The 17728-nt window shown below is 35.1% G+C and overlaps 2 protein-coding genes across 2 annotated transcripts; one reads left to right on the top strand and one right to left on the bottom strand.

Annotated features, from left to right (window-relative positions):
* Nucleotides 1–1319: 1319 nt before the first annotated feature.
* On the bottom strand, nt 1320–6070 carry LOC113764876 (putative inactive disease susceptibility protein LOV1). Its single transcript, XM_027308916.1, has 3 exons — nt 4998–6070; nt 2505–4282; nt 1320–1881 (listed from the first exon to the last, which is right to left on the bottom strand). Exons 1-3 carry the CDS (start codon nt 6043–6045, stop codon nt 1753–1755), a joined length of 2955 nt encoding a protein of 984 aa, XP_027164717.1. The 5' UTR covers nt 6046–6070; the 3' UTR covers nt 1320–1752.
* A 2198-nt stretch (nt 6071–8268) lies between these two features.
* LOC113765859 lies at nt 8269–10794 on the top strand. Its single transcript, XM_027310106.1, has 3 exons — nt 8269–9723; nt 9831–10617; nt 10730–10794. Exons 1-3 carry the CDS (start codon nt 8269–8271, stop codon nt 10792–10794), a joined length of 2307 nt encoding a protein of 768 aa, XP_027165907.1.
* The last annotated feature ends 6934 nt before the right edge of the window (nt 10795–17728 follow it).

Below are 17728 nucleotides of genomic sequence, written 5' to 3'. Positions count from 1 at the left end.
TTGAAATAAACAAACACGGATACCAAATATTTAGCACATATTTTATCATTGGTTGTAGAATAACATTTACGGTACATATAATATAACACGTGATTATATGAAGCAGCTTTTTAAAATTACCTCTATCTTTAACATGAAATATAAGAATTGACAGCCGTATGTATTCTTTTTTTATAGATAATATGACAATGAGACAAGAAAACTTTAAGGATCCCTTGAGATTATACTATGGAAAACTTTAGATGGGGGGTTAAAATAATATTTAAACATTCTCCAGGTGCACTCTCAAGCATGTGCAATTTGAGATTCTGAATCCAAACTTTTCTTTACTTTAACAACATTACCAATTTCCAATGCCAATCCAACAATATTTAATTACCCTCTTCATAATTGAGTCTTATTTTTCATGTAACTTGAAAATTTATTTGTATATTTACTCTTCACTAAATTTTGATTTAAGCCATTTTTCATGTATATTATTTGTATATTTACTCTTCACTAAATTTGATTTGTAGCAAAGCTTTTTTTATTTGTTTGTTTTTTTTTGGGGGAGGGGGGGTACGAACAAGAAGAAAAGCATGTGCTTTAGTAGAAGAGTAGACTTGCAGCTTGCTTTATTTTCCCAACAAGCAAAGTATTTTTTGTTTGGGACATGAATAAGGGCAAATATTTAAGTAGACCTCGTGTATATTACACGGATCTAATAGTTCAAAATTTATCACACCATCTCGTCAATTCAAATATTAATGACGTGATAAAATTTGGATCATTAGACTTACAAGACCAAATGTGGAAGGTCACTTGGGAGCTGGGATGGTTCAATAAAATATACCCTTGACAGAATCTCGTTGCTTGTGCCTTTTGGCTTTTGCTTGTCCATCCTGGTCAATTTTCCAAAAAGTAGAGTGGTACTCTAGATGTGTGGATGAGAGAATCTATTATGGGAAAAAGTCGCAATGACAGATAGAGATAACAGTGTTTGGATTGTAAGTTATTTGAGATATTTTTACTGTAACACTTTTTGTGATGTGATGTATGTGAGATAAAAAGGTAATTGGGAAGATAAAAAGGTGTATTGAAAATTGTAATGGTGATGTAAGCAAATATATTTGGACAAATAACTTACAATCCAAACACGTTTCGGCCTAAATAGTCGTTATGCATAGAGATAACAATAATCAACTGGAAGCAATAACAGAGCCAACAGTATTTTACATCCTATCAGGGAGAGAAGCATAAACATTAATACTATTTTAGACCAAAAAATGAGATTGTATGGCCAACATTATCCATACTGAATGAAGAGATTGTCACAAGAAATGAGCTCATTTACTATTACATAGAAATACAACAACGGAAATTCAGAATACAGCTTTTATATGTGAAAGCCTTTGACATGATGAAGTTCAAATTAACAATTGAAAACTCACTTAACCAATGGCAAAATATTGAAGCAGGGCATTTGGTGAGTGATGTGAAGACTACGGTGCAAGAAAGAAGCCTTTCCTGAAGAACAGGGATTGGCTAGTGCAACTCTCGTTAAGGTAAAAATCCTCCTCCAATTCGTTTCTTGGAGTCCAGACTGAACTTCTGACAGTGTCTGCAGCTTGAGCTTGACAGATATCCATCTTTCTTCTCTGGCCTGACTTCTGAGAAGAGCATACCTAGGCCATGCCACAATGTTGGAGCAGGGCACAAGAAAGTTAAAGCGGAGATGAAAGTTCACAATTTGGTACATTTTCTCAACGGGCATCATTGAAGGTAAACATCTCTTTCCCTTTCAGTTTCTGGTAAGCATGCAAAACTTCCGGTCAGGTTTGGACTATGAGTGGAACTTGAAGTCTGAGATTCGGTGATTCTGCCATCAAAGGAATTGTTTTGCTGCAGAATAGAAAACCAATAAATAAATAAATAAAAGAGATTAGGATGTCTAATCTGACAACATCTCTATTAGACTTGTAACATTATTCAAGGAATGCTCTCAAGTCATACAAGCTGATTCTGGGATTGGGATTCAATCGTAGTTAGTGTTATTGTTTCTGGGAATTCCTGTATCGCTAGCTGAAATGCGGAGTATTAAACACAGCAAACTAGCTTGTTACTCTATATTCCAAGCTTGACTATAAGACTGAAGAGGCACAGGAAAATTTTGAGTCTGTGCTAGTTTATTTTGGTCCTGAAAATTGAAGATTGAAAACAACCCAAAAAAGGTATATGATATCATAGGTGTTTAGGGATGCTTTTCTATAGAAGCAAAATTTTATTGACCTAAAACTGACTCTAGAGGCTTTAAAAAACGGGACATTCTCTGATGTATCAACTACAGTGACAGCTAGTGCAATGTATCCAACTGTACATTACTTCCCTCTTGTATTAACTTAGTCCAAGAATGAATATCTAATATGTTAGGCATCAAGAAGTCCTACTTGTAGCACCAAATTTTCTTCAGGGTTGAAAGATTTGACAAGTAAACAAAATTCCACGGAAAGAGGGTCAAGGATTACCTGACATGCTGAAATGGTAGACTCAAGCCAAGGATCATCATTTCCAAATTCTATTGAACACTTTGAGTTGATTTTGTGACGATCTTCTCCTCCTCTGCCATTTTTCATTCGTAGCCTGCCTAAGAATTGTTGTGGCATCATGCTGACCTTCAGCTTTCTGAGAGTAATGATGCTTTGTAATCCGTCAGGAAGCTTTTTCATTCTCCTGCACATGGAAACCTCTAAAGTAGAAAGCTTTTGCAATGCTCCTATGTCCACCTCCCATTCTTCTAAGTTGTACAACTTGGAGAGCTTTAAACTCCTGAGTTCAGGAAAACCTGTATCAGAACAATGCAATTTCTTTCCTGCGTATGCTTCGACTTCCAAGACAAGGATCCTCAGGTTGGGAAGGTTCTCCAGTGTTGGCATAGGGTCTTGATCAAGTTCAGAACCATTTAACACAATCTTGGTAAAGCTAGGAGATATTGTACCAATGTCTAACATATTACCTTTACCAATGTCTGACATTTTTCCTATATGCCCTTCTATTTGCAGAGTATCAAGAAGAGGACAGCTGAATAATCTTTTTATGAAAGACAGCCGTTCCTCAGAGTAACAATCAAACTTTTTAATGTCGAGCGATGTCCTCTTCAAGTGGCTTGAGTTGATGCCTATGTAGCGGATGATGAGCTCCAAGTCCTCGAGGTTTCCTTCTGCTGTTGCTGCTAGAATCCGAAGGTTGGTCAGCTTTATGAGGTCCTTTGCTCTGCACACACTTGTATCCAATCCCTCTAGTATCTCTAGTTGTCTCAAGCTGTCCAGTTTCAACATTCCACCATGATCAGGAGTTTGAAATGCTAGAGGGAAATACAGATGTCTTAATCGCTCAAGCTTCCAAATGACATTTGAAATGGTCATTATGCAATCTTTTTGAACCCTTAGGTCGAGGGTTTGCAAGTACAAAAGGTTGCCAATATATGATGGCAAATCCTCCAGGTAACATCCTCGAAAACTCAAGTATCTCAAGAAGACTAAATTTCCTACTCCTTGAGGAAGATTTCCATCTTGAAAACTAACTCTGTCAAAATCTAAAACTCTTAGCGGTCTAAGTTTTCTGAAATCAAAAAGTCCCTGTGGCCACCTAGATCCTTGCCCTGATTGTTCAGAGTTGAGGCATAAAAGAGACCGAAGGTTAGCAGAGGGGGTAACATTTGATACGCTGTAATACTTATCGAAATATATAGCACATCTTTGTGCTTTTGAAATCATATATGGTTCCGAGCCAGGCATGATCTCAAAAAATTCGTCCTCTCTTCCCTCTGTTATGCAGAGACTTCTTATCAGGCCATGAATGTGGCCGGACATGAGCCTTAAGTCTGACACTTCATCTTCTTCCAGAGTTACCAAGCTCCTTGCTACCAATTCGCCGAAATATTTTGCTGCAACATCCATCATTGTTTCTTCGCTTGCCCCATCCTCAGCTGATATCAGACCTTCAGCAATCCAAAGCTGGCACAACTTCTCTACTTGTATTCTTGAATTGTTTGGGAAGTTTCCCAAATAAAGAAAGCACGCCTTTAGGCGCAGTGGCAAAGCGTAGTAAGCTGACAGTAGGCAATGAAAGCCTATGGGAAATCCATCCATCTGGCGGCGGCTCTGAAGAAGATTGTGAAGCACCCGCTCACCTTCCCTTTCAGTTCTTAACATGCTCGCCAGTACAATGATAGCCAATGGTAAGCCTTCGCATCGAGCTAATATTTCCCATGCAATTGGCACCAGTTTCCCTGGGAACGGACCCTCTGTAGAGAAATCCAGAAGCCAATTAACGAAACAAACCAAGACGTTGAGATTCAAATGAGGGTTATATCTTCTTTAAAAATCTACAAACAGGAACATCTGTAAATTACAATTTTGTTAACCAGGATTTTGTCCCAAGCTCAAGTATTTCTTTAAACAATGATAGTAATTAAGTAGCTACTATCTATTATTGGCATTCCCCATTGGCGCTTTTTAGAAAATGACATGAGATAGAAGTGTCATGAATAATAACAATTGGAATGTCACCAAAAAATGCCTTGCGTAAAAGTTAAGATTACTTTCAACTGTACAAGCGTCAACACCCAAGTCTATGAAGTACCATGTAACAAAGAATCAATTGTAGTTGTCATATATTTGTTGTTAATTCTCTCATCAAGTAAGGCTCCTCATGAGCAGTAGAACAATGGAATTTTGATTTTCTTTGATTAATTTCTAGCTAATTGTAGAATATTAATGTACCATGTATGAGAGGAGCTTAATTTTGATTGAAATTGCAGGCAAATTGTCTGAGTTTGTAGCTAAATCTCTTGTTAATACCACTTTGCACCATGAAATTATTGGGCTTCTTCTTCTTCTTTTTTCTTTCCCTTAAATCTATTAAAAAGTAAATGAAGGCGAGAACACCAAAACAAGGGAGAGAGAGAGAGCAAAGATGATTGTTCAAACAATTGAAGTTTTAAGTTGAGAGAGACTGACCCTCTAGCTTGCGCCAAATATGAGAGAGTAGATCCCAGCTCTTCTTTTCATTCAGTGATTCCATGCGCAAGCTGTATACTGCACCTGGATCAAGAAATCTGCTTAAATTCCGGTTTCGAGTGGTGAGAATGAATTTGCTAGCACTAGCACTCCTCACCGCAAATGGGAAGGCAATGCTTAGGATATCCAAGAGTTCACGGTCGGAACAGTCGTCCAAAACGACCAGGCAACCTTTTCGCTGTAGAATTGTGAACACCTGTGGGGCCAGCTCCAGTTCCTCGGATTTCATCATCGACTCCCGTTTCTTCCTCGGCAAGGAGGACAGTTGGTCGAGTATAGTTATCAAGATATCTCCGGTGCTCCAGTGACCACCGACATAGACCCAGGCGAAACCCTTAAAATGATGCCGAACATCAGGGTGATTGAACAGTTTCTTGGCAAGGGTTGTTTTGCCGATTCCACCCATTCCGACTATGAAAACAACCCTGGGATCAGTCTCCTCACTTACTAAAACCTTTGTCAGCTCAAGTACTTCCTCCTCCAATCCAAAAGCTTCATCTCCCCAGCGGCCGCTAGAGAAATTTGCTCGAGAGACGAGCCATTGGGACCTTTGTCCTAGCTTTCGATTCTGTTGATATTGATTTTGTTGTGCACAGTAGGATGTAACGCAATCCTTGAGTCCATCAACAGAAACTTTCAAGTCAGCTACGAGCTTCCCAAACGCTGTATTCTCACCACCACCACCACCGCAACATGCTTCACGACTACTGCTAGTTGCAGATCCAAGTTGGAGGGCATACGATTCCACCTTATCCTCAATAGAAGACAACAGACTTCTGGTCGTTCTTCCAAACTCCAGATCATCCTGGGCTCCTTTTACTCTTATTTTATGGGCTGGTAGCCCCATCAACATTTCCTCCGACTCCTGCAGTCTCGGCAACACAGTGCTCTTGACCTCCGGTTCTAACTGGCCTAAAGGTCTCGCTTCGTCGAGCAACAATTCTTGAAGCCTCCTCACGGCAGCTGAGATGCTTGCCACAGCGGTCATCTTCCCAAAATCAGTAGCCTGCGGATCGTGCTGCTGTCCTTCTGCTTATTTATCAGCAAATTGAAATTACAAGATCGATGGAGAGACCAGATTACGTGTCAAATTAAAAGGAAATGAAAAGACTGCGTGACAAGAAATAAATAATGAAATTGATGATTGAAATAAGTAAAAAACTAAAGATGCAAGATTTATCATATTTTGTTTATTATTAAGAAAAATTTTCATAAATATAATTACATAAAGATTTCTTTCATTGGATTAGAAATTTTTTATTATAATTTTCTTATGGAGGTAGAATTTATTCTCTGCTTTTGGGATATTTTTAAAATCATAGAAGGAGTATAATGGAGGTTCTAGATTAGATTAACTTATATTAAAAAAATATTTGAGCATTGATATTTAATTTTAGGATACAATTGGTTGTCAATGGTGTTTGTATATGTGTTTTTTCTTTCTTTTTTTTTTTTTTTTGCTTGGCAAGTATTGATATTGTATATACAATTTGAAATTTTTTCAATGGTTACTTGATTTTAGAACTTATACTTGAATGGTTGATAGGAATTAGGCTTTTTGATTTATACAAAGCATGGAAGAAAATGATTGAGTATATTATATATTTTTCTTTTTTAGTTTTGTGCAAGAGGGTAATTTAGGATTTTTGTGAAAAAATCTATCTCATTAGACCTATATTATTACTAAACAGAAAAATAAGGAGGTATATGTAATTTTTAAAACTTAAAGAAAGTTTTCTATAATTATTAAAAATTCAGGGGAGGTTTGTGAAATTATCCCTATATAAAAGGTATGCGTCCTTCCTAATCAATTTTTCAAAAGTAGTGGTACCCATGTCCTCAAAAAGAATCTCCCCCTTGTCTTCTAATAATAATACTCCATCCCAAAGAGAGCTTGTCACGTTGCTTGTCCTTTTCCCTGTTCATCCCGTTCAATTATTATTATATAAAAAGCATGTGTCCTTCCTGATCAATTTTCTGATCAATTTTTTATAAGTCGGGTTCTCCTTCCCGATCAATTTTTTAAAAGTAGGGTAGTGAAAAGTGTTGTTTCGTCCTATTCAATTGTTATTACATAATATATAAAAATATGCGTCCTTCCTGATCAATTTTTCAAAAGTAGGGTGACTTCTATGGTGGAGTCAATTTTTTATAGGGATAATATCAGAAACCTCCCCTGAGGTTTTTCCAAATATCACTAAGCTCCCTCCACATTTTGGAAATCTCTCCTACCACCCCTCAAGTGATGGTGGGGTCAGAAGTCACTATGAAAATTCATCAGTTGCCAATAATACCCTTGTTTCTGCTGTGGTCTTATTCAGCTTATAAAAGGAGAAAAAATGACAATATCACTAAGCATGCAACTGTATAAGGAGCGGGAAACCATTGCCGCCTAGAAGTTGAGTTCCGTACGTGTAGCATGGCGCCATTTTGCTCTGATAAGACATCTAAGTGCCCGGGAAATGCCAAGGAATGAAATACTACTTATAACTGTGATTGTTATTTGTAGCTTGGAGAACCAATTGAAGCTATGTTTCTGGAAATCTCTTGCTGGATATTGCAGAGGAGGAGAAATATGGCACTTGAATGAATTGCATGCGTTCGGTTGGACCGAAAGTGTGATTGTCAAAACTAAGCTGCAAAACAGGTAAAAATCTTCCATTGCTGGTTGATATGATCAACATGTAATTGGACAAAATGCAGGTGTCATTAAGCTTTCTGTTTGATTTGCCTATAATATCTCTGTTTTCCTTATATTTTTCTGTTTTGTTGGACTTGATGACTGAGTTTATAATCCAACCAGACCCTTTGTATGCTCTTGTTTTATTAAGTATTATTGATGTTGGATGTTATAAAAAATGTGTGATTTGATGATGTATGCCTGACCTTTATAAAGTTGATGAACAAAAAAGTTGATGAATATTGAGTTTTTTGAAGCTGTAATACATAAGAAGAGCTTAGCTTTGTAGATTAAAGTTGCAATACATATGACAAGCTCTAAGTGTAGTGTATACTGTTGGTTAGTAGACAAAAGTGAAAATTTAAATGAAAAGCTGGTGAGGGTGATGATGTTCATGAAAGCTGCAATGAAGGTTCTGTTTTGCAACCTGAGTTTGACTTTGAATAAGCATGCATGTGTTATAGCCGTCTGAGTATGTGATCCATATAGCAACTGATTGAGACTTTTCTTGGGAACACACTGATATGTAGGATGGGAAGAATTATTGCACATGATATTGTAGTTCATTACATGGGAAACACTGTCAGAATTCCAAATGTCGATCCAAAGAACTACCAATATATTGACCTTCTCGGTGATGTTACTGATAAGGCAATGAATGATTTGCCTGGAAATTTGAACATGCTTGTGCATATGAAATGTGCGATTCCTAGAACAACAAGCTTTATGGACATCAGTAGTGACAAATCAGTATCTGATATGTTCAAACTTCATGAGCAAGATCTTGTTATAAACTTGTACTTGTTGCACCTGGATATTATTCCTACTACAGAGGAGAATATGGTAGACAATAGGAATAACCAACTTCAGGATGCACAGAAAGACAAAGGAATCGAAAAAGCTCCTATTCTTGTAGTTGACAGTGAGGGTGATGATGAGATTTATGCTTCTAGTTCTGATGACTCTTGGAAAGATGACATGGATAGTGACTTAGAAGATGTCATAGCTGAAGATAGGGCCTTAATTTCTTCCAGTGACAAGGAGGAAAATGACTTGTCTGATTATGAGGAGATTGAGGATGCACAAGTTGGGCCTGATTCAGAATCTGACCAAGAATCAGATCCTTTGAGAGCAATCATGCTGTCAAAAATGTGGACTTACAATCCAAGAGAGGACATTGAGTTTGAGAAAGGAATGCTATTTACTAATGTGGATGCATTTAGAGCAGTGTTAAAAGACTATGCTATTCAAAAAGGATTTCCATTGGTGAGGTTGAAAAATGAAAAAAGCAGATGCACTGCTAAGTGTGGAGCTGAGGGTTGTAATTGGAGGATTCATGCATCCCCAGTTGCTGATACAACCACATTCATGGTTAAGACATATACACCTGAGCATACGTGTGTGATGGATAGGAAAAACTCAGAAGCAACATCAGATTGGATTGCAAAAAAATTAATTTCTGTTATGAGAGATCACCCAGAGATGACAAGCAAGGGAGTAAAGGCTGAAATGCAGAAGTATGGAGTCTTGCCAAGTAGAATGCAAATTTACAGGGCAAAAAAGAAAGCCTTGGAACAAATAGAAGGCTCACACAGTGAAGCCTATGGAAGGTTACCAAAATATGCTGAACTTTTGAGGATTAATAACCCGGGAAGCATCATGAAAATTCGCTACGATAGGCCAAACCTTCTTATGGAGCCTAAATTTCTGAGATTGTTCATAAGTTTCAAGGCACAAAGAGATGGTTTCCTAGCAGGTTGCAGGCCATTTATTGGATTTGATGGCTGCCATTTGAAAGGTGCATTTGGGGGCATTCTGTTGACTGCTGTTGCTCTTGATGGGAACAACAGTTTGTTTCCATTAGCTTTTGCTGTTGTTGAGTGTGAAAACAAGGAAGCTTGGAGTTGGTTTTTTTACTATTTTCAGGATTTCTTTGGACCTTTTCCAAACAATATTCCACTCACCTTCATGAGTGATAGGCAGAAGGTATGTTTCCTGGTTCTATGTTTTATGTATAAGATTTCTTCCATTGTTGTTTTGCATGGCTGTCAAGTAACAGAACAGGAATTTGTTTCTGTCCATTCTCTGTTTAGGGACTAAACCTTGCATACGAGGAACAAGTGCCACAAGCTGCTGCACGATACTGTGATTGGCACATCTATAGCAACTTCAAAGTGAAATTTCCAGGATTGCTTCTAAGAAGATTTTTTTGGCAAGCAGCTAAAAGCTATGATCTGATAGGACACAATGAGGCTATGGAAAAAATAAAGAATATTAACATAGATGCTTGGAGATACTTAGCAAACATTCCTAAGTGTAATTGGGCAAGGCATGCATTTTCTGTTGAAATTAAGTGTGATCATGTCACCAACAATTTCACAGAATCTTTTAATGCATGGGTTGGTGAACTGAGAGGAAAGAATATACTTGCTCTGGCTGATGGACTGAGGCAAAAATTCATGAAGAAACTACATAAGAGGTATCAAAAAGGCTGCACATGGACATCTAGACTTACTCCACATGTTACTGGTAAGCTGAAGGATATTGCATCTGAATCAAGAAAGTGTTCATTGACAATGGCAAGTGAGAACACATTTGAAGTAGCAGATGTGGATAAGTCCTATATAGTCAAGCTGCATGAGAGGACATGTGAATGCGGGGCTTTCCAGTTGACTGGCATTCCTTGCAAACATGCTGCACTAGGAGCTATTTACAGAAGGGAGAAACTGGAAAGTTATTGTGATGCAGCTTTTTCAAGAGATCAGTATTTGAAAACATATGCATTCATGATCAACCCAATTCCACATATGAATAGGTGGCCTCCTATGGAAGATGTGACACCAGCAGTAGTTTTGCCACCACCACTTAGAAGAAGAGCTGGTAGACCAAGAAGAAATAGAAGAAGAGCACCTGATGAAGGAGCTCCTGCATCTCAACACAAGAGATCAATCAGTTTTAGGTGCTCTAAGTGTGGTGCATTTGGACATAATAGGAGAACTTGTCAAGGAGCTCCTGTTGCTGAAAAAAGAGGCAGCAGTACCTCTGCAAATCAGGTAGCAGAACGAAGAGGAAGACCAGGAAGAGGCATTGCCAATACTGGATTAGCAGGATCTGTTCTATGGGTAATTGTAGCAGTTGTATATTTACAGTATCTTTATGTGTATTTGGGATTGCAAATGAGCTTAGCTTTTTGTCATGATTTGTCAGGAACATGCACAAGGAAATGTGCCAGTGATTGTGTCAAGTCAAGGCAGTAATGGAAGCACTCAAAATCAAACTACTGGAGCTAATGTTCAACTTACTCATTCTGCTAGCACTAGTACTAATACCAGAAAGGTAATGCTAATCAGAAATTAGTTTCATTACCTATTGCTAACTATTTTAACTGTCAAGGCCATTAGTTTAATAGAATTTGTTGCATGGCTTCAGAGAGGAGGACCAAATGCATGGGTTGGAACTACTGTTGCTAACAATAATAAGAGAGCTAGACGAAATGCAGCTCTTAATCCACATCAAACTCCAGCAGTCACTGCATCTGCAACAGCTCCAACAGTCACTGCCTCTTCAATATCCACTTCTGCAACTACCACTGGAACTCACAATGACAATAGCAGCATCAGTATGTGGTTTTAATTAGTACTAGTAATATGAGTTTTGCTTTGGGAGACTGATCTGGTACAGTTATATATGTAGCAATCCTCATCATCTAGAATGATGTTTTTAGATGATGTTTTCAATTCTTGTGGATTGCTATATACTTTTGCTAAGTATTATTTGTACCGTATGCCAAGTACTTATATGCATTCCCAGTCCCAGTGAACAAAATCTTAGACATATGTTTTGGTGCAATATGGTGGAATTTCAATTTACTCTTGCCAAATATGCTCTGCTGCTATCCACAGATCTTGGAACATGATGACTTATTCCATTGTGTATGGAATTTGCTAACTCCAACGTGTATGCTGTGTTTTTTTTTAACTCTATGTCTCGGATTCCTTACCATTATGTATGAAGCCTTATTGTTATAATTGGAATGAACTTAGCAGTAAAGTATTGTTATACCTAAGGAACTACACCTGATAGCTTAATGCATTTTCTGTCTAGCTTAACTTTGGTATAACACTGATAGGCAACAAATATAGGGGCATACGTATGAAGTAAAACATTCCTTCAACTCTTTTTCACATAGCTTAACACCATCTCCAAGTTACACATGCCTTCTGGTTCTTTCATGCATGGCCAATAAGGGCCAAACAGCTTGGAACACATCTACTATTACTGGAACAAGAAACTGTGATTGCTTTAACAATTTGAATGAAAAGATAAATTGCTAAGAGTACAAGATTGATGATGAACAAGAAAGTGATGCATGCATTCTGTTGAGGCACAAAGTTACATTCCTGATTTGCTTTCCTCAATGGAAGCACTGCAGAATCAGCACCATTTCTTGTACGCTGCACTTCTTCAACTTCATTTCTTTGCCTCTGCAACTCTTCACCTTCATTTCCTTCATACCACTGGAAGTAGTTGCACTTTGAACAACTAAAATATAGCTTATCCGGATTTCTTTCACTCTCTGAGATTCGTAATGTAGCCTTCCGGTTGCATTTGCAATACCGGTTCTTCATGCTTAGTGATGAAGGTGAATTGTATGACTGACCTTAGAAGGATGAACTAGGCATTTCTTTGCTTGCTTTCCTCTTTAAGTTTTGCAGCTACTTCATGCGGTTCCGTCACCTTTTAATACCACTGGAAGCAATGTCAAATTAGCCGTTGCATGTCCAACGGCATGCAACAGTGCTCATACCACAAAATTTTTCTCCAATTCACATTCCACCCACTGCAACTTTCTTAATCACAGGATTCAGTCAAACTAAGGGTATGAAGGGAATTAAAATACTCTCCCTCCTCCAAAACCAATATTCTAATGTTACTTTAGACACCAGGGGCTGACATTGTTAAGAAAATGTCAATTCAAAGGGTGGTAAGAGAAATTTCTCATATGTGAGGGGAGCTAAGTGATATTTGAAGAAACCTCAGGGGAGGTTTCTGATATTATCCCTTTTTTATAAGTAGGGTAACTTTCAACCCTAGAAGAAAGAATATTATTTTTGTTAGATACGATAAATACTATTCTACGTCTATTCATACTTTACATATTCATACTTTATATTAAGGGAATTGGGTGGACAAAAGGGGGTTAATGGTGAATCAAAGATGATTGAACTCCCACTGAATCAAACGAATGCCTTTGTATCCGTTGATAAAATTTTCAGAAAATCTTAAATTAAATTGCAGGCTAAGGAAGCTTTAAGGCCTACAAGCAAGGAGAGCTTCAAGGCTCTCCCGGTGGTGAATCACTCTAGTAGTAGTTGGTTGGGCAGAAAAAATATTAACAAGACAATTCAGCAGGCATGGCATCTTTCTTTGTGTGTTTGGGGCCCAATTCAGATAAGATAACCGGCACAAGCCCAAATTAAAAGACAAATTGCGGGTTAGTCTGAGGGAGTGAACCGCAAATACAAATGCCTTTGTGGTGGATGGAAGCTGGAAATCCCCACTGATGAAGCCGCCAACTACTTCCTCTGTCCCATAAAATTGGGACACTTTTTGGGAATAGCACTTGTCTTATTATGTGCAGTAAACTGGAGAGCCGCACCTTTCATATTCTTCCGGTATTACTCATTGTTTGAACACAGTAATAGCCCGCTAAAAACAAAAGGTCACCGGACTTGTGAAAGTGTGCATCTGTTATGGTGGGTTATATGTAATTTTTTTATTATTAATTGATAAAATCTTGTCATTATTATTAAGGGTGTATTATTCGACTTTTGTCATGAGACTCATATTTTGGGACAATAAAAATGTGAAAATATGATATTAACAATGAAACGGAAGGAGTACAATTCTCCAAATAATAGCGGTAGATGAAAATTAAAATTTTCAAGATTCAGCAAGGGGTAAGGGTAGATGGGTGAAATTGCGAAAGTCAACTATATTCGCTAACTACCGGTCGCCAAATCTTCACCCAAAATTACTTGGATTGATATAATTAAACTTCACTATTAGATAGACTTAAGTGAAAATTAAAAAAAACATTACTTATAATGGATAAGTATCACCCTCTAGTCTGCAAAAAAAATGAATACAGGATTGTCAAAATGGGTAATTGACTTAAAGGGATAAATTCAAAGAAAAAAAGACAACTATTTTTGAATAAAAAAAGAAGAGATACCAAAAAATTTAAAAACAAATAGTAGGGTATAACTTAAGGGGATAAATTTTATTTGACCAAAAAAAAAAAGAATGTATCACCTCGAGATTTACCTTAGAACACTATTAAACCTTGCAACATTAATTTATCTTAACCTTTACTATAACTCGATCATTTAATAATCAAAACTTGAGTAGGTAATGTAGTTCTAAAAGATTAGTGTAATGCATACCTAGTAAAACCCATACAAAAGCAATATCTTATGGTTTGGATATATGAAAATTAATGAATCAATCTTTTCTCCGTTCAAATATTTTGTGTAAATTGAATGCCAACATATTCTCAGCACAATACTATATCATCCACAATATAGTACGTGGTTTTTGCCAGAAAACAAGGTATTGTGGATTATTAATAATCTTAATTATCTTTTACATTCTGATTACAATCACAATACTTAATAGCCTAGTTACTTAATAGCTACTCACACATGAACACACTATGATATTATTATCAATTACTAATTTACTTAGAAAAAAATACAAAGGTTAACTAGAACCGAGATTGGTGTTTTAACCAAATTTCAATATCGATAAAATATGTTAAAAGATCCATATTGAATTTTGATTTCAATTCAATTCAATTCAACTTTGATTTGGTGAATATGAAATCAAATTGTTATTCTAATAAAACAATGAAATTGTTAACATACAGAGATAACATAAACTAATGAAATGGTTAACAATGAAATAGACAAATTTATTGTTCAATCAACTCACATTTACTCATATTCATATTATTCGTTTCAAATTTGAAATTATTCTCCAAGAATTTCATGCATTAGGCTGATTGCAAACATTTTTCACTATTACTTGATTGCCAATTTTTTAAATCTTTCAATCTAATTGCCAATTTTTCAAATAATTTCAATCTAACGTCCATAACTTTTGTGACTCAGTTGCTTAGACAATAATTTGGTTCAATGTAAAAAATTCAATTCCACACTACATAAACCCCCCTCCCCCCAGAAAAAGGATTATGATATCTATCTTAGTTTAGAACATGTGAATTATGATTATGATAATTCATCTATGCTAATTGACCAACTTAATCAAGTCCAATTCCAATTTATCTTCAGGTGCATTTGTTCGGATATGTATGTTAATTTGAACACATGATTTTAATTGACATTTATCTAGATATCGTTGCTGGCTTGTTTCAATTGATTTGCTATCATTAGATAATCCATATGAATATCCATATCACAACAAAATCTTTAAATTTATCACTTACTTTTAAGAGTAAATTTTGATTTTTACTATAATTTGGTTAGCCTTATCGTTAGATAATGTTAATATTTAAAAAGCCACTATCTATGCTATATATAAAGTTAGAGGGATCCCAATTAGTGTAAACTTTTTTATGTCATTTTTTAAACTTTCTATTTTATCCTTAAAGAAAAACTAATTTTTACTCTGACTATTTAATCACATTTTGCTACTATAACTGCTCGTAACTACTCTAAATATTGTAACTACTAAATTGCAATAACCTTATAAACCAAAATTCTTTAATAAATGTAATTATGTAAAAAATAAATTTGATATACAATTAATTTCTTTTAATTATTTATATATATAATTACTCATCTATGTCAACTAACAATTAAATTTAAACCATCGTTAACTCTTTTGTCAAATAGTAAGCATTTACAAATTAAGATTAGAGTACACATGGCTTCATTTTCGCGTATCCCAAGGATTATTGCATCAGTGATCAGACCAATTTTTCCAACTCTTCCCGCTCTTTGCAACTTGTTTCCCGCCAATTAGACATGGAGAGCTACTCCCGAATTAATGACAATTTTTGAGTGCACACAAATGTCCATAAGTTGTTGAGGCATATATGTTATTTCTCCTAAAAGTGTGACGGACCTCGTCTGAAACTTCTTCTACCCGATTCCCGTCACTACTTTTAATAGCTTTTTTTTTTTTTGGTCCTGCTCCACGGATTTCCTTTGCTCTTCCCACCATACATAGGTGAGTCAGCTTTCCACCATAGATGAAACCGATTCTTATGTTCGCCAAGCTTAAGAAAGAAGGGACAGCATAGGTAGAAGACTGCATTTAGCTCTGTTCCTCATTCTAAACTTGTCTAACTTCAGTTTGATTTCCTGAATTATTTGAGCCGATTCGGGTCAAGATAAACAATGCCTGAGATATCTGCGTGGATGGTTTTTTTAAGATCTTATATGGAAAAGTTTACTATGGTTTCCAATAATTGTTTGTCCCGTAAAAGGGTAATTGCAAATGTTTCTAATAATTAATATAAAGTTATAATATAAATATAAATATATAATTATATAATATATAAATATTAATTGTACTAATATTTTATATAAATATAATGCATATTAATTAGATATAGTTATTATATATTATTATATTTAAAATAATAAATATAATTATAATTATATAATTTATTAATATTATATACATGTATTTATTTTAATTATATGCACATATAATATACATTTATAGATATACATATATATTATAAATATATTATTATATAATATTAATAAATTTATAATATATATTATATAATTATAATTATATTTAACTAAATAATTATAATATATATTTATATAATGTACTAATATTATAATTATAATATATTATATATGTATATATTATAATATATAATATATATAATATATATAAATATTAATTATATCATTGTATAATTATAATATGTAATTGGATTTGTTTCTTAGAATCAAACTTGGGAATCGGACAAAACCCACCAAAATACTTGGGAATGGAGAAACACCAAATTTTTAGAAATCATTCCAAGATTTCAATTCCCATTCCAGTGAACCAAACACCATTTATGGGGTTCATTCCATTCCCCGAATCCGATACCCTCTTACCAAACGCCCCCTAAAAGTTAGAAACAATTAATATATACATTTCACCATTCAAAAAGTTCACATTTAATAAATTAGACAATACAAACAAGTAACACAACTATATTAATGATCACAAGGTTCAATAAAATAGACTAGTTATCTCTTTTAACATGATATTTGCCATGAATTTTGTGATTCTAAACAGAAAAACTTTCAAATTTTTGAAAAAAAAAATGTCCCCACGATCAACTTTCTTTTTGGGTTGTATTTTTTATTCTATCAAAACCCTTCTTCTTATATTATGTACAACTAATTTCTGATCATTGGTAAATTCTACCAATCACTAGAATTTGAAAATTCTATCAACCAGAAAGGAGGGAAAAGAAAAACAAAATTTGGAAAATTTTTCTTTTTAAAATCACAAGAATCATAACAAATATCATGTTAGAAGAGATGACTAATCTTTTTACTGAATCTTGTGATCATTAATGTAGTTTTATTACTTATTTGTATTTTCTAATTTATTAAATGTAAACTTTTTGAATGATAAAATGTGTGTACTAATTATTTTTAACTTTTAATTATTTTTATTCTTTTACTAATACAACTTATATACATGCATAAAGGGTATTTATGAAATAAAAGTTTCATCTCTCCTCTTAAAATACTTTTTTAATGTTACTTTTTTCTAATTGGACTAATTTTGTTACCAAACCTTAATCTCAGGGGAGGTTTTTGCAATTATTCCATTTTGCAATTATTATATAGTGAAATTATGTGAAACCTTAGGGGAGGTTTTTGCAATTATTCCATTTTGCAAATTCTTATTAACACCAAATTCTTGCAATTTCTTGATTTTCTCATTT

Source organism: Coffea eugenioides, chromosome 3 (assembly GCF_003713205.1).
Source record: "Coffea eugenioides isolate CCC68of chromosome 3, Ceug_1.0, whole genome shotgun sequence".
NCBI lineage: Eukaryota > Viridiplantae > Streptophyta > Magnoliopsida > Gentianales > Rubiaceae > Coffea > Coffea eugenioides.
Note: the sequence above shows the minus strand (reverse complement) of the source record. Positions and strands in the feature narration are given on the sequence as shown.

Excerpts from the sequence above, each read along its gene's own strand:
- LOC113765859 (XM_027310106.1), top strand. The coding sequence starts at position 8,269 with ATGGGAAGAATTATTGCACATGATATTGTAGTTCATTACATGGGAAAC. Across the intron at positions 9,724-9,830 it reads TCATGAGTGATAGGCAGAAG|GGACTAAACCTTGCATACGA; the intron begins GTATGTTTCCTG and ends TTCTCTGTTTAG. Across the intron at positions 10,618-10,729 it reads ACCACTTAGAAGAAGAGCTG|GAGAACTTGTCAAGGAGCTC; the intron begins GTAGACCAAGAA and ends TGGACATAATAG.
- LOC113764876 (XM_027308916.1), bottom strand. The coding sequence starts at position 6,045 with ATGACCGCTGTGGCAAGCATCTCAGCTGCCGTGAGGAGGCTTCAAGAA. Across the intron at positions 4,283-4,997 it reads TATTTGGCGCAAGCTAGAGG|AGGGTCCGTTCCCAGGGAAA; the intron begins GTCAGTCTCTCT and ends ATTTCTCTACAG. Across the intron at positions 1,882-2,504 it reads CTACCATTTCAGCATGTCAG|CAAAACAATTCCTTTGATGG; the intron begins GTAATCCTTGAC and ends TCTATTCTGCAG.